Source organism: Mesoplodon bidens (genome assembly GCF_964165515.1).
Source record: "Mesoplodon bidens genome assembly, chromosome: 2".
NCBI lineage: Eukaryota > Metazoa > Chordata > Mammalia > Artiodactyla > Ziphiidae > Mesoplodon > Mesoplodon bidens.
The window spans coordinates 147807041-147827597 of NC_138177.1; the positions used below are offsets into that span (position 1 = coordinate 147807041).

At 52.0% G+C, this 20557-nt stretch overlaps 2 protein-coding genes across 2 annotated transcripts in view; both read right to left on the bottom strand.

The window, feature by feature from the left end:
* Positions 1-372: 372 nt before the first annotated feature.
* Positions 373-12127, bottom strand: LOC308612121 (taurochenodeoxycholic 6 alpha-hydroxylase-like). The gene is made up of 12 exons (XM_081224397.1): positions 11912-12127; positions 8897-9038; positions 8215-8259; positions 7609-7736; positions 6515-6639; positions 5987-6141; positions 5448-5554; positions 5175-5365; positions 4956-5089; positions 3991-4055; positions 3771-3847; positions 373-1394 (listed from the first exon to the last, which is right to left on the bottom strand). The coding sequence occupies exons 1-12, from the start codon at positions 12104-12106 to the stop codon at positions 1226-1228; spliced, it is 1533 nt and encodes a 510-aa protein (XP_081080523.1). The 5' UTR covers positions 12107-12127; the 3' UTR covers positions 373-1225.
* A 3982-nt stretch (positions 12128-16109) lies between these two features.
* Positions 16110-20557, bottom strand: part of LOC308612120 (taurochenodeoxycholic 6 alpha-hydroxylase-like) — a gene marked incomplete at both ends in the record, with an annotated part of 57901 nt that continues 53453 nt past the window's right edge. Inside the window, 5 exons of the mRNA XM_081224396.1 lie at positions 16110-16278; positions 18905-18978; positions 19115-19179; positions 20073-20206; positions 20302-20492. Coding sequence (XP_081080522.1) covers positions 16110-16278; positions 18905-18978; positions 19115-19179; positions 20073-20206; positions 20302-20492 — 633 coding nt within the window. The remainder of the gene's footprint in view (positions 16279-18904; positions 18979-19114; positions 19180-20072; positions 20207-20301; positions 20493-20557) is intronic.

Consider the following 20557-nt stretch of genomic DNA (forward strand, 5'->3'; position numbering starts at 1 on the left):
CTGCAGCAAAGGTCCCAGGCCCAGCCTGTCTCAGCTGGGCCCCTCTAAAGATGTAGTTGAGGAAGCTACCACACAATAGCTGGGAGGCTCCTTCCCCGACAGGTGCCCGGGGTGAACTTCTTCCATCTGAGCCTTTGGAGACAAGCCCTTCTCCTGACTCAGCTGCCGCGGGAGCCTCAGGTGACAGGCAGGTTGTGGGGCGTGAGGGACCCCAAGAGTGTGAGGCTGCAGGGGCCCTGGGACACGCTTGTCCTGCTGGGGTTCTGGGCCCACAGACCAGGGGTCATGTCCCCTCCTCGTCTCCTCTGCCTTCCCTCCCCTTCTCTCTCTCTTCCATTCCATCCAGCTCCTTTCAAGGGAAGACACACACACTCCATATGACATTGTGAATTTATCCAGGGAGTGGGAAAGAGGGGAAGCCAGGTGAGTGACAAACGGGTAGACCCGTAACACACGGGAGTGATCAGGGGCCCAAGGCGATGGTAGTCACACAGGACTTAGCAGCTACAGTAGCAGCTGCCCAGGGTGTCCATCTCCTAATACCCAGAGCCAGAGAACAAACCTGTTTTATCTGAGTGGGCCTGTGTAATCACAAAGGTCTTATGAAAGAGAAGGCGATGTGAAGCCTGAAGCAGGGGAACATTTGAAGAAGCTGATGGATTTGAATATGGAGGAGGGCCCAGGAGCCAAGGAATGCAAGGATTGCAGCTCTAGATGTGGGAAAAGGCAAAGAGAGGGATCCTCTCCTAGATCCCTGCACAGGGGTCCCTGCCAACATCTTGGTTGTGTCCAGGGAAACCCATTTCCGATTTCTGACTTCAGAGCTGTCAGAAAATAACTCTGTGTTGTTCTAAGTCCACAAGGCTGTGGCCAATTATTTTAGCAGCAAAAGGAAATGAATTCAGAGACAGACAGGCAGGCAGAAGGGGAGAAAGACAGGGAGAGAGTAGACAGACTGGAGAAGGGCAGGTGATCAGGGCTTAGGTGGACAGTCAGAGACACAGGTGGGTCAGAGACAGACGGAGAGATAAGCAGATAGGGAGCCTGGAGAAAGGTGCGAGGAGGAGGGCAGAACGTCTGATGGGCAGGAGGCAGGAGATGTGGTAGGCTGGCAGGTGGGCAGATAGAAGCAGGAAGTGGGCACAGAGGCAAGGATGGGAGAGAGTGACAGCAAGACAGGACGGCAGGCAGGGCCCTCAGAGCTCGTCCTTGTCTCCAGCAAGCATTATAGGAGCTTCCTGAACTGCAAGTGGATCCCATTCTGGGACTTCAGCACAAGCCTTGGAATGGGTACAGGGACCCTGGAGGGATCCGGTGCCAGCTCAAAGCGAAGCAAGGTCAGGGCCACGGCCACCTTCATCTCATTCATGGCAAACTGCTTCCCGATGCAGTTCCTGGGTCAGGGAGGGAAAAGGAAGTGAGCAGAGCCTTCTAACCCCTGCCGGGCACAGGGCAGTCAGGGCTCTCCTCTACGTGGCCCAGCCCCGATCCCTTCCTTACGGGTCGCACTGAACGTGCCGCCCAAGCCTCGGTCCACCCTATCCCCCTGACCTTTACAAAGCCCACCTCTCTCCAGGACTAGCTCCTAAGGCCTACTTCTGCTCTCAGCAATAGCAAGTCCTGTTGGGGAGGTCGGTGCTCTAAGCCACAGGGTCAAGTCACGTGAATCAGTAAATATGAATTAGTACTTTGTTCACTCGTCCACAGGCAGTTTCTGGTTTCAGGCCAGGCCAGGGCACTGTAGGGGGGTGTGGGCAACTCTCGGGCCCTCACCACCCATGGCAGACAAGTAGGGGCCCCAGTCCCCAGACAGGACAGGACAGAGTTGTGTAAGGAAGTCAGAATAGCAACAGGCAGGCTTCTTGGAGGGGCCACGGGTTAGCACCCCTCGACCTGCTGGACCACTTTCTTCCCAGTTAATGCTCCGGCCTCCTGTCTCCCCGCAGCCCCTCAGTCAACCCGCCCGTGGGGCCTTCCCATTCTACTCCAGCAAGGCCCCTCCTCCCGTCCCGTGGGCTCCTCACTGGCCTCTTCAGTCTCCTTGCCTCCCCTCCCTCTAATGCAGCCACGGCGGCTCGGGGCCTGCTGCGCCCTCCATCACAGCAAGGACACGTCGTGGGGCCTCAGCTGGCGTCACAGCGCTCTCTGGGCTGCTCCTCACTCACCTCTCCCCTGTCCAGCCCCTCTTCCTCACTCCGCTCCTGTTGAAGTCCCCTCCCCCCACCTCTGCCGGCCACATGCTCAAGACTCAGTCTAGTGACCGCCTGGCCTCCCGCCTCTGCCGCCTGCACCTCTTTCTCCGACATCCCCAAGCAGCTTTAGTGTTAACTCAAGGTCACATCACCGTCCAGTGACCAGAACAGTGCCAGAAACATGGAACATTCCACAATCTGCTCAGTGAATGAATGAACGAGTGAAAAAGTGGATGAATGCATGATGTCTGCCTTGTAAGGCAAACGTACTGACCACTACACTATGGAAACGTCGCATGTCTGTCTTGAATAGCGGTAGTTGTTTCTTGACTGTGAACTCTTGGAGCAAGGAAAGTTCCTTTCGTCTCTGTGTTCCCATCTTGTAATATATGGTTTGGCACACAGAGGCTTCCTTAATAAATAGCTTTCTATTTGAACAAAGTTAATTGAATTGAAAATAAAAGGAATGGAGTAAAATTAAACATTAATTCTGACCTCGGAATTGGGTTGCCAGGTACCCCCTGTCCTCTGGTGGCTGCTGCATGACCTGCAGCCAATGTCTACAAGGAAGAACAGGACCCTGGCACAGACCAAATCCTAGAGCAAATTCCGGGAACGTGTTGCGCCAAGCCTGTTTGTGAAGGTTGATTCACCAACTGAAAATTTCACAGAATTATAGGCTCAGAAAAAACTTGGACTATTAAGTAGTTCCAAAGTTATGGAAGTTACTATTTCGGCGGGGATCAGTAGCCATTGAAGATTTTCACAGCAGTCATTTTGGAGTTTATCATCCAGCTTAACAGCTATTTCATGTGTGCTTTATATTTTACACGGCAGGAACTTCTCAAATGCATGTGTCAAACACAACATAGTGAGTTTTCTCTCAAAAGCACTTGATTGCCTTCAATTTCATCCTTTTTTTCCAAAATTAGACTATGTAGATTTTGGGACTATGGTATATAATCCCCGCTACGTATATAGAATTTTGGCAACTAGAAAAGGTGTCATGTGTATATTAATACGCTGTCATAACTTTGCTGGGTTCGACTACACACACAAGGCTTTCTTCAAATGGCAACTGTAACTGATCACATACATAGCTTGAATCCTCGGGACAAGAAGGCAGCTGGAAATCCAAATCCATGAAAACATGACTGCTGATACAGTGAGAGGTGGATTGGTGAATTAAGTAAAAAAGACAGTGGGCTGGACTAGAAATGTGCCAAGAGAGAAAACCACCTTTTAAGAAGACTGATAATTGGGAAAAGCAAAGATCTCAAGTTTAAGTTTCATGGAAAATTCTAATGTTGAAAAGTCATACACCTAAAGTGAGGAAAACCCTGGAATACTTTGGAGAGGCCACGGCCATGGAAATGTGGCTGGTTGTTGCGGAAGTCAGGAGGCCAAGTTCTCCGTGGCGTGCCCTGAAGGCCTTCTTGAACATGGGAATACACGCCTCCTTCTCAACATGCCAACATACAGGGACATAACTGCATACACCACATATGAATGTAGACAGTCACACACATCAGGTAGCACCCAGTGACACCTGACTGCCCCAGGTACAGAAGGCCTCACCTGGATCCTCCTGAGAAGGGCAGGAAAGCATGGCTGTGTCGAGCAGAACCCGGTGCAAACCGGGATGGGTCAAACACCTGCAGAGAGAGCACCAGGGCCAGGGCAGGTGGGGTCAAACTCCTTGCACCAATCCATCAGGGGACAAGAATCCCCGAGGGAGAGCAGAGGAGGTGCTGGTCTGGAGAGAACATCCCATCCCCTCCTCCCACGGCCATCATACCTCGGGTTTCGGCCACACCTTCGGGTTGTGGTGAAGTGCATAAAAGGAGAGGGAGAGTAGGATTCCTGTGGGGCAGGGAGGAGAGAGAGAAGACTGATGGTACCCACGGCAACAGGGGCAATGTACACAAAAGGCCTGGGAGCCACCATGAGAGCTACCCTCCATCATTCTGAATGAAATGGTGCTCTTGCAAGACAGGTGGGCTGGAGGTGACAAAGCACAACAGCACAGATTAAGAGTAGGTAACCATGGCCCAGGATTTAAAAGGGAAAGAATTGGAGGCTTACATTTAGGATCACCTCACGTGAAAACTCACATTTATCAGGTGCCATCATGAGCCCTTGGGGAAAGTGCGTTAACTCATTTAATCCTCACAGCAGCCCTCAAGGAAGACACTCCTATCCCCACGTGCAGTTGAGGCACCTGAGCCTCCGAGAGGTTGAGGGATGTGTCTGTGATCCCACAGCTAGGAGGTGGTTGAGCTGGGATTCAGACCCACTGGGAGGTGAGCCAATGGGTGGCCTCCAACCATGGCAGTGTTCTCAGACCTGAGCATCAGCTGCTCTCTGCCATCCACCTGAGGGCTCCCCAGAGACTGGACCCTCTGACCCATGACAATGGACTCCCTGAGCCCCCTCGTTTACATAGACCCCATATGGAAAGAACCACATCTCCCCTTACTTATTTCTGCTTCTCTCTCAAGCCTTCACATCTCAAGGAATTAGAATTTTAGGGCTTCATTACAAGACCACATTCAAGGGCTAGCATTTGCTTATTGAGCTTTCGTTGGTTCAAGTTCTGTGTCAGGCGTTTTACAAAACGTCCACACTGCAGAGTAAATATTAATTATCTTCAGGTGGAAACAACCAACACAGCATCCCGGGGCTGGAAAGCACATGTGTATTTCTGATCTCCCATGTGGTCTTGCAGAGTGCTTAGTTTAGTGGGTGTGGTGAAGTTCATACCTGCAGGTAAGGAGCGTCCATCAGGGAAGGTGATGGGCTTGCTCATTTCTCTGCTAACAAATGGCACTGGTGGATAGAGTCGTAGTGCCTCCTTGATGCACATAGTGGTGTAGGGCATCTTGTCCAGGTGGTCCCTGAAAAGAAGCCCATCTAAGGGCGGGCAACCAATGGTCCTCCACTCATAGAGGGGCAACGTTCTCCCATCTGTTGGGCACTCACCAGGTGATGGAGGCGCCATCCCCCAGGAGGCTCTGGATCTCTTCCCGGCACCTCTGCTGATGCTCAGGGTGGGAGGCCAGAGCATAGAGGGTCCAGGAGATGCCACTGGCTGTGGTGTCGTGACCCTCGAACATGAACGTATCCACTTCGGCACGGAGGTCCGTGTCAGACAAGCTGCTCCCATTCTCCATCTGCGGAGGCAGGGAGAGTGCAGGGTTTGCCCTTCCTCTGTGCTTCTGGGCAAAGCCTCAGGCCTCTCCTGCCCACACTCACTCTGGCAAAGAGGAGGATGTCCAGGAAATCCAAGTGCCTCTTGCTCCTCACCTTCTCCAGCTCTCCCTCCTTCTGCAGGTGAGTTTTCCTCCGCTTGATCACTTCATCTGTCCCAGAACAGTGGTTCCCAGGCAGAGCTGAGGGCTCTGGGGAACCAGATGCAGCACCCACCATACCCCTATCTGCCCCTCAGGCCCAATCTGGGTACCAGATGGATGAGGACGAGGGTGGGAATGGGCGCACATGTCAGGGCAGAGAGCTCCAGCATCGAGTGATCCAGGTCGGGAATCCCCTCAATAGCACAGCCCATGGAGGCTCTGTCTGAATGCCGCTGGGAGGGGCTCTCATTCCACCATCAGCAACGTGGTGACACATGTATCTCCCTGCACATCACCTGACACCCTGACATCTCGGTTCCCAACCCCTGCACCAGGAAGTACCCAGTGTGGGTGTGTGCCAGCCCCTGAAGAGGAAGCAGGAGTCTGGGCTCTGCCTTAGGGGTCAAGGCCAGGGGAGGAGTTACCCAGAAGGAGAAGAACCTGTGTGTTGATGGGCCAGCTGGCAGGCCCGGTGGCTCCAGCGGCCTTCAGGGGTCAGTCTGTAGATGATGTCGTTCTGGTGGAAAGCATTTCTTATTCGGGAAATAATCAGATTGCCGAGGTCCCTGATGGCCTGGATGTAGGACTGGATGTTCCTGAAGGGAGAGGATGCAAAGGAGACTGGAGTGGAGGGAGCCTCTGACCTGGAGACGGAGTGGGGCTCCAGGTGGGGATTCCTCAGTCAGTGGGGACAGGCAGCACTGAGGCTTTGTCATTTCTACCTTACAACCCTGGAGACCCTCAGTCCTTTACAAGTGGCCTGAGCAGCCAGGCTTCTCCCTGTGTAGGAATCAGGGACCTGTGACTGAGTCAAAGTTGGTCTGGGTGGAATTTGACTGTGGTCCATGACTCTGTGCAGAATGTTGCTTTTTGTGCTGATAAGCATCCATGCTGCCCTAACTGCCTCTCAGGTAAGTCCTCCCCAGCTGGTGAGAACAAGGACCCTGGCATTGAAATGTTGCCACTGACCTGTCTGTCTGGATGCTGCCCTGGTGGCTGAAGGCGCACTTCATGATGGTGTCCAGGGTCATCAAGGAGATGTGTCCAAGGACCTCCAGATGTGAGTCCAGGCTGACGAGCTCCTCCCACTTGTCCTGTGGTGGGAGGGGGACATTGACCCTGCTCTGCTCTGCCAGAAGGCCTGTGCTGACAAGGCCAGGCTCTCTCCCTGTCTCTCTAAATCTTCGGTTGAGATTTCCTCACTTTCAAAGCAGATATGTTTTAGCAGTTTGAAGCTGTAACACATGTGTGTAATGTGATGTCTATTTTCTCGGAATCATTTATTATATAATTAATTATACTCTCTCATAATATTCTGAATCAATTCTGAATTCTAGGAACAATTTATGGTGATAATCACCTTGTGGCAGACCAGAAAACATTGTTTCTCAACGGACAAAGGGGTAATCTTTTGTGTCTTGAGATCGGAACTGAACAGGCGATGGCCAACTTTAGTAAGCAAATATTTCAAGGCAGGGAAAAGGTTGAGGGACTCTATTTGGGCTCCTATGAAGGGGCGATTCCTTTCATTCATCCATTGTTAACTGAGACCAGCTGGTGCTCAGTCTGGATCAGAGGTGATGTTTGCAAGACCTGGCTCTGTGAGTGTAGACGTGGCCTCATTTCCTCCCATGAGTGGCTCAATTCCATGCAGAGGCCTTGGGCCCCAGACCAGAGACTAGTTGAGTGACATCCTGGGATGTCCACTCTGCCACTGAAGCTGCCATTGTCCATGACATCCGGGGGCAGCTTGCACCGCTGTCCAGGGGAATGACCCTTGCTCTAATCTTCTGTGTTGAAGATGTGGAGATGAGAGGGGAGTGGACCCTGAATACACTATGTCCCTGCTTTCCCTTTCTTCAGAGCAAATTGTGGATCCAAGCTGATGCCTGGGGACCCCTGTGTCCCTTCCAGGTTTGGTGAGCTCTGCCTCAGAGTACGTTCTGAATGCATCATCCTGGAGGCTGTGTCTGATGGACGTCTGAGGGACACAAGGGTCTGAGAGTGGACTTTGTCAGCAGTGCTGGATGTGAGTGGGTCCAGGTGACAAGGGATGGACTCACCAGCATCACTCGGACAGAGTCGGCCATGAGACCCACGTAGGGCTTCAGGATGTCATAGTGGAAGGCTGGGGTCAGCATCCGCCGGTGCTGGAACCAAGTCTGCCCCTCCAACAAAAGCAAACCATTCCCTGGGCCACAGATGGGTGTGTGTGGGTCGGAGAGACTGGATCAGAGAGATGACTAGGGACAACTTGGGAGGAAGCACGGGTGTCAGGAGGGGGCACATCATGGGCAAAGGTAGGAAAGGACAGTACAGTTCAGGAATGTGAATTTCCAAAATGGCTGGTCCATAGGATGTGATTATGACAGCTGTGAGACAGAGGTTGAAAAAGAGTAGGGGTGCAGGCGATAGAAGGTATTAATTAATAGTCAGGCTGAGAATACTGCAGAGGACTGAGGAGTGATGAAGAAGAGGCTGAGTTTCAGGAGGGCTGTCAGCACCATTACAAAAGGTGAGAGTTTCACTGGAAGGAGAGAAATGAGGCTTGACTGAGAGATGAGGTGGTGACCGGGTGCCTGGTACCCGTTGTTCTCCATTAACCAAAGTGGTAGCTCTTGGTAAACCTAACTGGTGGGTGGACTGCAGTTGTATTTAAATGTACTTACCAATCCAGGGAATCAGCAATCTGTAGGCATCATGAGACTTTGGGTCTGAAAGATAAGGAAGGAAAGTGGAGGGCACCAAACAAGACAGGCAGCCCCCAGAGCAGCTGTGGTACCTTCCATTCCTGATGCTTGTCAGCTGGCAGTCTGTCTCAAGCCACCTCCCTCGTGCCTCCCATCCCTGACTCTCTCTGTCCTGATGGTCACTGTGGGCCCAGGAAGGCAGACTCAGTGTCCCAGCAGCAGAACACCCACAGGACTAAGATGGTGAATCGGCAAGAAAGATAGGCTCTGCTCAGTGCCACAGAGTAAGAAAGAAGCCTGTGGTTTTCCTACAGCTTGTGGTGGTTTGGCCATTTCATGACCCAGGACAGGCAACAGTGAGAGGTGCCAAACCTAAATCAGTGTGGACAGGGAATTGTCTTCCAGACCTGGGATCATCTCAATTGGGTTAAAACAAGAAAAAAGTAAGACAGAAAAGAGAAGTCAGCCCCACCCAGGTGTTTAAGCATTCACTAGAAGTGAATAATGTTGGCCTTAGTCTGGCTTGTGGGCTGCAAGAATGGCTGTTAGAGAGTCAGGTATTGATGGCTGAAGTGCCAGTTTCTTCTGGAATTTCACAGATCCAAGGGCATGTACCCAGGAGGGAAGATATTCTCCTGCTGGATGTGGGTTTCCCTCTCACCTGATCTCCCCAGGACCACCTTCATGTAGTCAGGGTCATAGATCAACACTAGGGCTTTCGTCCCCCACAGCCAGCGAACACAGGCACTTGGGTATTTCTCTACCCTCTTCAGTAGGGGTCGCAGCTCGGTCTCCTCTTGGAACTGTCCCCAAGGGAAAGATAAATCAATAAAACCCTTCTGTGAGTTCCAGTGCTGGAGTGGGGGTGAAGGGCAGGATGGGTACAGGGAGATCGTTCTTGATCGATCCGCAGAACTAGGAGTTTGGAACTATTTCTTCTGACCTGGGCTCTGCCCCAGACCTTGCTGGCTGTCCACCTTCGTCCTAAGACCACATTCTGTCCCCTTGTCTGGTAGAGCCCTGGGCCACCGGTATGAACTGCCTACAGAAACCTACATCAGGGATTCACTCCCAGGCGTAGAAAACTTTGGGAAGTGATTTGTACAACATTTGCATGAGCAATTTATGATAAGTCGTATCACTTGATAAGCAGTTTAGTCATATAATTTTATTTAGAGAATAAAATAGTTTATATTTAAAAAAATAAATTTATATATTAATTTCCTTTTGCTTACTGATTTCTATATATCATCAATATTCTCCCAGCATACATGTAAATGTTTGCTAATATGAAAGTGTTAGGATGTATATGGCTAAGTGAAAAAAACTAAGTACTAAATTGTATGTGTATATATTATTTTAAATATTGAGTGTATACACAGTGATAGGATAGATTCTGGATGTATACATTAAAATGGTATTGATCTAAGGTTCTTACATGTGGATCTTTAAATCTTATTTTCACTTACCAATAACTAGAAACTTGTGTGCACTTTCCACCGCCTAGAGGAACCTCTTGAAACTCCTCAGTGTGGACCACAAAGGCCCTTGCTTTCTGGCTTTACCCTCTCTATTCTTGCCTCCTGCCGGGCTGGCGAGTCCACAGGACCCATTGCTCTGCCTCCAAAGATGCTGCTGCCAGTGCTCCTTGCACTGCCCCACCTGCTCACACTTCTAGGCCTCTGTCCAGGTTCTTTCCTCTACCTGTTGTGCCCCTCCTCTTTGCCACAGAGCAACTGCCTCTCCTTAACCTTGGAGATTCAGCTTCGTTTTATCACCTCTGGATTTCTCGTCAACATTTCGTCCTAGGCATGTTCCATGCAGTCACCTCGTCTTTAATTCAATGGCTTCTGTGTAACTCAAAGCAACCATCCGCCACTTTGGTATCTAATCTCTGCCTGCATCCTTCCACCATCAGGACTCATCAGCTCTGAGGCAACTTGCTTACTGTGGGATGGGTTCCTTCACTGAGCACATATTTACTGAGCATTTACTATGTGCCTGGTACTCTTTTAAGCCACTGAATTAGGATGCGGCTGTAGATGCTTGTCTGTTTGGAGCCTCCAGGAGGAGACAGCGAGATTGAGGACATGACAACCGTAGGGGCTCATGAATGTGTGATGGACGGAAGACCAAGCTTCTGGGGAAGCTTTGGGGCAGGAACCCTAACTCAGACCTGAACGTTAGAAAGCTCTTCGTCATGCACTTGCTCATTCATCGAGTCATCATTTACCAAGATGCTCTCGGGTTACAAAGATGAACCAGAGGCGGGCTCTCCCAGAAGGAGCTCACAGCTATGACACTGCAGACAAAACTAGCTGAATCCGGTTAGCACTGCCTTATGAGAAGGACAGCCAAGGGAAAAAGGGTTGTCCCCTGCGCCCCTGGGAGACCCAGAAAGACATCTTGGAGGAGGTGACTTGGGGCTGGGCCTTGGTAGATAGACATATGAGGGACAAGATCATTCCAGGTAGAGGGCACATGGGAGCAGAGTCCCAGAGGCCAGAATGCCCAGGCAGGTGGGGAGGACGCTGAGTAACCTGGGGTGCAGGAGATTAGGAAGGAGAGGGGAGAGAGGTACTGGGCCAGCCCACGTGGGGCTCCGGCTGTTTCCGGTTCCCGTCTTTGGCTCCACTCTACAATAATCACGCTACAGAGAAAGGGAGGCCTCAGCTCTCTGCAACCCCTGATTTTCTCCCAACATTTGTTCAGTCCACAAACCCTTGATGAGCCCCTCTCCATGTGGCCCCTGCCTTGGCTCTGAGCCCCCGCCGCCCAGGCTAGTGCTGCCAGTGCTGGGTGGGTAGGCGTTGCCCCTCCCCAGCCTGCAAGCCGCTCCTTCCTGTCCCTCCACACATTGGACTGACATCCCTCTGCGCAGGCTCCGTGCAGGGTGCTGGGGGTGAGGGGGATTTCATGCTCGGTTCCAAGAGCTCATAGTCCAGTGAGGGAGGACACCAGGCGGGTGACCTCACCCTGTGGATGGTGCAATTCAAATGTCAGTTCTCCTTACCTGGCACCATCCTGGGAACCTCGCTCATGTGTGCCAGCAGCTTGTCAGGGTTTAATCACTGAAATCAGGAGACTGGAAAATTCCTCAGTCTTAACAAACTGAGCCAGTTTGTCCCTACAGCTGATGAAACACCCCACCCAGGAGGTGGGTCTCTTCTCCTGTGACCTGACATCTTCCTAGATTCCTGTCTGTCATCTCCACCGACAGTGAGCCCACAGGGCAGCATCCATCAGACTGACTGATGCCTGTGTTCCCAGGCAAGCTCAGGGCCAGGCAGAGAGGATGGGATTGAGGGGTGGGGCAGGGAAGCATCTAGAAGCCTGTTCTATGAGAACAGCTGAAGCTGCTCAGCCTGGAGATGGGGGAGACTCAGGAAGGAACAGCCAATGTCCTCAAAGTGCAGGGCTGCTAGGACAGCCTGCAGATCTACCTAAGGGAGGAGCATCTGACAGACCTGAGGACACCAGCACAGGGTCCTGGGAGGGAGGGAGCTACCCAGACTGGGATGAAGAGCCAAGATCTGAGGGGTAAGCTGGGTCCTTTCGTGAGGTCATGTGCTCTTCCCACAGCAAGGCTTTGTCCCATGGGCTTGCTGATCAGAACCATGGTCTGAGAGCCCCGGCCCTCCCTGCCCTCCCACTCCCCCGTCCCACTCCATCCTACCTCCTGCATGTGCCCATAGAGCCAGTGGGAAGGAGGAGACGGGAATTGCTGAAGGGCTTTGAGCAGCCACTGTCTGCGCAGGTAGAGCTGTGCTGCCTTGAGCAGAAGCAGAACCAGGCCGAGCAGGGAGACCACCTGCAGGAGACCAGAGACACCACCCAGGGCTCTGGGGGTGCTCAGTGCAGAGACACTCATGGTGCAGCGGCTTCTGGATCGCTGACTGTCCCTGAAGGTGGCTGACCTCCCCTGAGCACCCAGCCTGGTCAGAGAGGCTTGCACCGCCCACCTGGGGGAGGGTGAAGGTGAGGGCAGAGCTCAGACCTGGGCCTCCAGAGTTGATTAACTGTGGAGGATGCACTTCTGGAAACAGTGGGAGAAAAACTTCCTCAGCTGACAGTGACAATGGCCAAGCGCAACCCCACTTTCCTTCTCCATATTACCTACCAAGTACTTAATGAGCACCTACAACGTGTCAGGCAGTCTGCTAGCTGCTGGGACACAGCCGCAAGCAAAGCAGACATGAATCTTGCTGACTTCAAGACAGTCACAGTCTCGTTTACCAATGTTCAGTAGATTTGGTTGGTTTTATTATCATCCCATTTCGGAGGGGAAAACTGATTTCAGAGAAGAAAAGTGATGTGGCCAGAGGAAAACAGCCTCTGCTTGTCCCAGTTGAAACTGAAATCCTTCTCTGTTGGACTTCAAAGCTGCCTGCCTCAGCTGCCTCTGAAATGTTCCCCAGGGCTTGTACCCATCCACTATGCAGTGTGTCCTGGGTGACTGTGCCAGTGGGCATAGCGCTGGTCTTGGATTCAGGAGGTCCAGCCCCAGGGCAGTTTCACTACATATGAAGCTAGAGACTTGTCCTCTCTGAGCCTCAGCTTCTCCTTTGAAAGGTGGGAGAATAATTCATTTCCTATTTACATCCAAGAAATGTTCATTCAGTCATTCATTCACTCAGCAAATATTTCTTGAGCTCATAGGCTATAGGTAAAGGTATAAAACTATATTAGTTAAGAAAAATGGTAGGCTTGTGCTGGAAGAATGAATAGTGTCCAGACCGATCAGGAAAGGAGAAAACTAAAAAAAAAAGAATGGGGCTTTGAAGGGTGAATAGGAGTTCACCAGGTAGAGAGTGCTTCTAGAGGGATGGGCACTGAAAAAGTCATGGAGGTCATATGTGAAAGAGCAAGGGATGGGGAAACCTTCATTTTCTGTCTTCCCCAAGATCAAAGCCAGTGTCCATAATTCAGAAAGTAAAACACCAAAGATTTCCATGAAGAATTACTTGGAAGCAAGGTCTCTTAGGAGCCTTGAGTTTCCTCCTGACCTGCTCCCCGACCAAGTTTAACTTCTGTCCCAAAAGCCTCTTCCTTTGCCTGTCCTCATGACAGGTGCTTCACACATAACCTATGGGGCCACATTCTGGGTTGCTGTCCTAACTAAAGGTCAGGGGAGACTAACCACCTACACATACCTCCTCACAGCCCAACCTTTCACCCCCTCTCAGGTTCCTCTCAGGTCTCTGCCTCTGCTTCCCCCGAGATTGTGAGCAACTAGACTTTCCTTTGTTGGTTCAGCAACTTGGTCCAGCACTAGGAACAGTAAGGAAAGTGAGTGCCCATCGTCCCATGCTCTCAGAGTGACCAGCCCGAGCCCTTCTGCACCACCTGACACCAGGGGACCTGCCAAGCTTCCTGCCCAGGACAGTCCCAGATAACTCTCCTGCACCACCCCCGCTCAGGCACAGAGTGTACTCCTGGCCCCAACTTTTTTTTAACATCTTTATTGGAGTATAATTGCTTTACAATGGTGTGTTAGTTTCTGCTGTATAACAAAGTGACTCAGTTATACGTATACATATGTCCCCATATCCCCCCCCTCTTGCGTCTCCCTCCCACCCTCCCTATCCCACCCCTCTAGGTGGTCACAAAGCACGGAGCTGATCTCCCTGTGCTATGCGGTTGCTTCCCACTAGCCATCTATTTTACATTTGGTATGTATATATGTCCACCTGTCCCCTTCTTGGAGCTGAGTGAACTAGCCCTGTGACCTAGGAATGGGGAGGGGACTGGACAGAAGGTTCCAGCTGCAGGCAGTGGCTGGGGGCGATGTCCCCCTCAGGAGGCACATGGCGGCATCACAGCACAGCACAGCACAGGGCTGCAGGGGGGTCTCCTCTGGCATCCGGGGCCCTGGCTTAGGAAGGGCAGGGGTGGGACGGGAGGAGGAACTGTGTGCAGAAGCAGCAAGAGAGCAGGGCTGATGCAGAGAGGCTGGTGGACGAGTGCAAGGGGCCTGGCGCTGGTCAGGGTCAGGAGGACCAGTCCCCCCAAGGTCTCCAGGAGTGCCAGGGTTGAAGAAGCCCGTCCTTGCTCAGGGGCCGGGCAGACACACGGGGGACTGCAAGGGGCTGTCCTGTGGGGGAGCTGCACTGGCTGGTCCTCTGCTTTGGGTCTGACATCCTCTCCCAGCAGCCAAGCCTCGTGCCCAGCTGTTTCCTCCCAGACCCTCCTGCACAGCCACCCGCTCGGGCCTCTGTGGAGCCTGCAGGCCCTGCGTGTGAGGAAGGGCTGCCGAGGGCTGGTGACATGGCCAGGCTGGGCTCTTCTCAAATCTCATTTGGGGTGAAGGATTGACTTCCTGAGGCCCTCGCGTTGAGCCAAGTCTGTAAGTCTTGTTTGCTCAGGGCAGGATGGACTCTGGCTGGGCCCCTCTAAAGATGTAGTTGAGGAAGCTACCACACAATACCTGGGAGGCTCCTTCCCCGACAGGTGCCCGGGGTGAGCTTCTTCCCTCTGAGCCTTTGGAGACGAGCCCTTTCTCCTGACTCAGCTGCCATGGGATCCTCAGGTGACAGGCGGGTTGTGGGGCGTGAGGGACCCCAGAGTGTGAGGCTGCAGGGGTGCTGGGACACGCTTGTCCTGCTGGGGTTCTGGGCCCACAGACCAGGGGTCATGTCCCCTCCTCATCCCCTCCGCCTTCCCTCCCCTTCTCTCTCTCTTCCATTCCATCCAGCTCCTTGCCAGGGAAGGGTAAGCTGGGACAAAGTGAGAGAGTGGCATGGACATGTATACATACCAAATGTAAAATAGATAGCTAGTGGGAAGCAGCTGCATCGCACAGGGAGATCAGCTTGGTGCTTTGTGACCACTTAGAAGGGTGGGATAAGGAGGGTGGGAGGGAGACGCAAGAGGAAGGAGATATAGGGACATATGTATACGTATAGTTGATTCACTTTGTTATACAGAAGAAACTAACACAACATTGTAAAGCAATTATACTCCGATAAAGATGTTAAAAAAAAACAGGTTTAAAAAAAAAAAAAGAGAAGACACACACGCTCCATATGACATTGTGAAGTTATCCAGGGAGTGGGAAAGAGGGGAAGCCAGGTAAGTGACAAACGGGTAGACCTGTAACACACGGGAGAGATTAGGGGCCCAGGGCAATGGTAGTCACACAGGATTTAGCAGCTACAGTAACGGCTGCCCAGGGTGTCCTAATCCTAATCCCCGGAACCGGAGAAGAAGCCTGTTTGATCTGCTTGGGTCCATGTAATCACAAAGGCCCTTATGAAAGAGAAAGTGATGTCAAGACAGAGCAGGGGAACATTTGAAGAAGCTGCTGGATTTGAATATGGAGGAGGGCCCAGGAGCCAAGGAATGCAAGGATTGCAGTTCTAGATGTGGGAAAAGGCAAAGAGAGGGATCCCCTCCTAGATCCCTGTATAGGGGGCCCTGTCAACATCTTGGTTGTGCCCAGGGAAACCCATTTCCAACTTCTGACTCCAGAGCTGTCAGAAAATAACTCTTTGTTGTTCTAAATCCAAAGGGCTGTGGCCAATTTTATTATCAGCAAAAGGAGGTGAATTCAGGGACAGACAGGCAGGCAGAAGGGGCGAAAGACAAGGAGAGAGCAGACAGACTGAAGAAGGGCAGGTGATCAGGGTTTAGGTGGACAGTCAGAGACACAGGTGGGTCAGAGACAGGTGGAGAAGTAAGCAGATAGGGAGCCTGGAGAAAGGTGTGAGGAGGAGGGCAGAACGTCTGATGGGCAGGAGGCAGGAGATGAGGTAGGCCAGCAGGTGGGCAGATAGAAGCAGGAAGTGGGCACAGAGGCAAGGACGGGAGAGAGTGACAGCAAGACAGGATGGCAGGCAGGGGCCCTAAGAGCTTGTCCTTGTCCCCAACAAGGATTACAGGAGTTTCCTGAGCTGCAAGTGGATCCCATTCTGGGACTTCAGCACAAGTCTTGGAATGGGTACAGGGGCCCTGGAGGGATCCGGTGCCAGCTCAAAGCGAAGCAAGGTCAGGGCCACGGCCACCTTCATCTCATTCATGGCAAACTGCTTCCCGATGCAGTTCCTGGGTCAGGGAGGGAAAAGGAAGTGAGCAGAGGCTTCTAACCCCTGCCGGGCGCAGGGCATTCAGGGCTCTCCTCCACGTGGCCCAGCCCCGATCCCTTCCTTACAGGTCACACTGAACGTGCCGCCCAAGCCTCGGTCCACCCTCTCCCCCTGACCTTTACAAAGCCCACCTCTCTCCAGGACTAGCTTCTAACTCCTACTTCTGCTCTCAGCAGTAGCAAGTCCTGTTGAGGAGGGTCGGCCCTCTAAGCCACAGGGTCAAGTCACGTGAATCAGTAAATATGAATTAGTACTTTGTTCACTCGTCCACAGGCAGTTTCTGGTTTCAGGCCAGGCCAGGGCACTGTAGGGGGGTGTGGGCCACTCTCGGGCCCTCACCACCCATGGCAGACAAGTAGGGGCCCCAGTCCCCAGACAGGACAGGACAGAGTTGTGTAAGGAAGTCAGGATGGCAACAGGCAGGCTTCTTGGAGGGGCCACGGGTTAGCACCCCTCGACCTGCTGGACCACTTTCTTCCCAGTTAATGCTCCGGCCTCCTGTCTCCCCGCAGCCCCTCAGTCAACCCGCCCGTGGGGCCTTCCCATTCTACTCCAGCAAGGCCCCTCCTCCCGTCCCGTGGGCTCCTCACTGGCCTCTTCAGTCTCCTTGCCTCCCCTTCCTCTAATGCAGCCACGGCGCCTCGGGGCCTGCTGCGCCCTCCATCACAGCAAGGACACGTCGTGGGGCCTCAGCTGGCGTCACAGCGCTCTCTGGGCTGCTCCTCACTCACCTCTCCCCTGTCCAGCCCCTCTTCCTCACTCCGCTCCTGTTGAAGTCCCCTCCCCCTGCCTCTGCCGGCCACATGCTCAAGACTCAGTCTAGTGACCACCTGGCCTCCCGCCTCTGCCGCCTGCACCTCTTTCTCCGACATCCCCAAGCAGCTTTAGTGTTAACTCAAGGACACATCACCGTCCAGTGACCAGGACAGTGCCAGAAACATGGAACATTCCACAATCTGCTCAGTGAATGAATGAACGAGTGAAAGAGTGGATGAATGCCTGATGTCTGTTTTGTAAAGCAAACGTACTGACCACTACACTATGGAAAAGTTGCATGTCTGTCTTGAATAGCGGTAGCTGTTTTTTTTTTTTTTTTTTTTGCGGTACGCGGGCCTCTCACTGCTGTGGCCTCTCCCGTTGTGGAGTACAGGCTACAGACGTGCAGGCCCAGCGGCCATGGCTCACGGGCCCAGCCACTCTGCGGCATGTGGGATCCTCCCAGACCGGGGCATGAACCCACGTCCCCTGCACCGGCAGGCAGACTCTCAACCACTGCGCCACCAGGGAAGCCCCCGGTAGTTGTTTTTTGACTGTGAACTCTTAGAGCAAGGCAAATTCCTTTCATCTGTCTTCCCATCTTGTAATACAGGAGTTGGCACACAGAGGCAGGCTTAATAAATAGCTTTCTATTTGAACATAGTTAATTGAATTGAAAATAAAAGGGACTGGAGCAAAATTAAATATTAATTCTGACCTAGGAATTGAGTCGCCAAGTACCCCCTGTCCTCTAGTGGCAGCCGCATGATGTGCAGCCTGTATCTACAAGGAAGAACAGGTCCATGGCAGAAAACAATTCCTAGAGCAAATTCTGGAAGAATGTTTGCGTGAAGCCTGTTCTGTGAAGGTTGATTCACCAACTGAAAACTTCACGGAAGTATAGACTCAGAAAAATCTTGTATTACTAAGTAGTCCCAAAGTTATGGAAGTTACTGTTTCAGGGAAGGATCTGTATGTAGCCTTTGAAGATTTTCACAGCAGTCATTGTGGAGTGTATCATCCAGCTTAACATCAATTTCATGTGTGCTTTATATTTTACATGCCAGGAACTTCTCAAATGCATGTGTCAGATACAAAAGAGTGAGCTTGTTTTTAATCAAAAGCACTTGGTTGTCCTTCATTATATTCCTTTTCGCCAATGAGAAACTCTGGACTCTGGGACTATGGTATATAACCTCCGCTATATATAAAGACTTACGGTAACTAGAAAAGGTGTCATGTTTATATTAATACACAGTCACAACTTTGTTGGGGTCGACTACGGAAATAGAGAACACACACAAGGCTGTGTAACTTTCTTCAAACGGCAACTGTAAATGATCACATACATGGCTTGAACCATCAGGACAAGGAAGGCAGCTGGAAATCCAAACCCATGCAAACATGACTGGTACAGTGAGATGCTGTCTGTTGAATTAAGTAGAAAAGGCAGTGGGCTGGACTAGGAATGTGTAAAGAGGGAAAACCACCTTTTATGATGACTAAAAATTACAGAAACCAAACATCTGAAGTCTACCTTTCATGGAAAATTCTAACGCTGAAATGTCATACTCCTAAAGCAAGGAAAACCTTGGAATACTTTGGAGCGGTCACAGCCATGGAAATGTGGCTGGTTGTTGAGGAAGTCAGGAGGTCAAGTTCTCCGTGGCGTGCCCTGAAGGCCTTCATGTATATGGGGACACACGCCTCCTTCTCAACATGCCAACATACAGGGACATAACTGCATACACCACATATGAATGTAGACAATCACACACATCAGGTAGCACCCAGTGACACCCAGATGCCCCAGGTACAGAAGGCCTCACCTGGATCCTCGTGAGAAGGGCAGGAAAGCCCTGTGTTGAGAAGAACCCGGTGCAAACCGGGATGGGTCAAACACCTGCAGAGAGAGCACCGGGGCCAGGACAGGTGAGGTCAATCTCCTTACACCAGTCCACCAGGGGACAAGAATCCCCGAGGGGGAGCAGGGGAGGTGCTGGTCTGGAGAGAGCATCCCATCCCCTCCTCTATCATACCTCTGGTTTCGGCCACACCTTCAGGTTGTGGTGAAGCCCATAAAAGAAGAGGGAGAGTGGGATTCCTGTGGGGCAGGGAGGAGAGAGAGAAGACTGATGGTACCCATGGCAACAGGGGCAATGTGCACAAAAGGCCTGGGAGCCACCATGAGAGCTACCCTCCATCACTCTGAATGAAATCGTGCTCTTGCAAGACAGGTGGGCTGGAGGTGACAAAGCACATGAGCACAGATTAGGAGTAGGTAAAAATGGCCCAGGACTGAGAAGGAAAAGAATTGGAGGCTTACATTTAGGATCACCTCATGTGAAAACTCACATTTATCAGGTGCCATCATGAGCCCTTGGGGAAAGTGCATTAACTCATCTAATCCTCACAGCAGCCCTCAAGGAAGGCACTCCTATCGCCATGTGCAGATGAGGCACCTGAGCCTTCAAGAGGTTAAGAGACATGTCTGTGACCCCACAGACAGGAAGTGGCAGGGCTAGGATTCAGACCCACTGGGAGGTGAGCCAATGGGTGGCCTCCAACTATGGCAGTGTTCTCAGGCCTGAGCATCAGCTGCTCTCTGCCATCCACCTGAGGGCTCCCCAGAGACTGGACCCTCTGACCCATGACAATGGACTCCCTGAGTTCCCTCATTTACTTAGACCCCATATGGAAAGAACCACATCTCCCCTTGCTTATTTCTGCTTCTCTCTTAAGCCTTCACGTCTCAAGGAATTAGAATTTTAGGGCTCCATTACAAGACCACATTCAAGGGCTAGCATTTGCTTATTGAGCTTTCGTTGGTTCAAGTTCAGTGTCAGGCATTTTACAAAACGTCCAAACTGAAGAATAAATATTAATTATCTTGAGGCGGAAACATCAGACAGAGCATCCTGGAGCTGGAAAGCACATGTGTATTTTTTATCTTCCATGTGGTCTTGCTTAGGTTAGTGGGTGTGGTGAAGTTCATACCTGCAGGTAAAGAGCGTCCATCAAGGAAGGTGATGGGCCTGCTCAGATCTCTGCCGATGACTGGCACTGGTGGATAGAGTCGCAGTGCCTCCTTGATGCACATGGTGGTGTTGGCCATCTGGTCCAGTTGGTCTCTGAAAAGAAGCCCATCTGAGGGCAGGTGGGGCCGGACAACCAGGAGTTCTCCACTCGCTGAGGGGCAAGGTTCTCCCATCTGTTGGGCCCTCACAAGGTGATGGAGGCGCCATCCCCCAGGAGGCTCTGGATCTCTTCCCGGCACCTCTGCTGATGCTCAGGGTGGGAAGCCAGAGCATAGAGGGTCCAGGAGATGCCACTGGCTGTGGTATCGTGACCCTCGAACATGAACGTATCCACTTCGGCACGGAGGTCCATGTCAGACAAGCTGCTCCCATTTTCCATCTGCAGAGGCAGGGAGAGTGCAGGAGGCATGTGTGGAGGCAGGGAGAGTGCCCTCCATCTGCGGA

What these genes read in the sequence shown, in the direction of transcription:
- LOC308612121 (XM_081224397.1), bottom strand. Translation starts at nt 12,106, where the DNA reads ATGAGTGTCTCTGCACTGAGCACCCCCAGAGCCCTGGGTGGTGTCTCT. An exon ending in ACTCTGTCCGAGTGATGCTG is followed by an intron (nt 6,640 to 7,608) that starts GTGAGTCCATCC and finishes CTCCCACCACAG; the next exon opens with GACAAGTGGGAGGAGCTCGT. An exon ending in GCTGGCCCATCAACACACAG is followed by an intron (nt 5,555 to 5,986) that starts GTTCTTCTCCTT and finishes GTTCTGGGACAG; the next exon opens with ATGAAGTGATCAAGCGGAGG.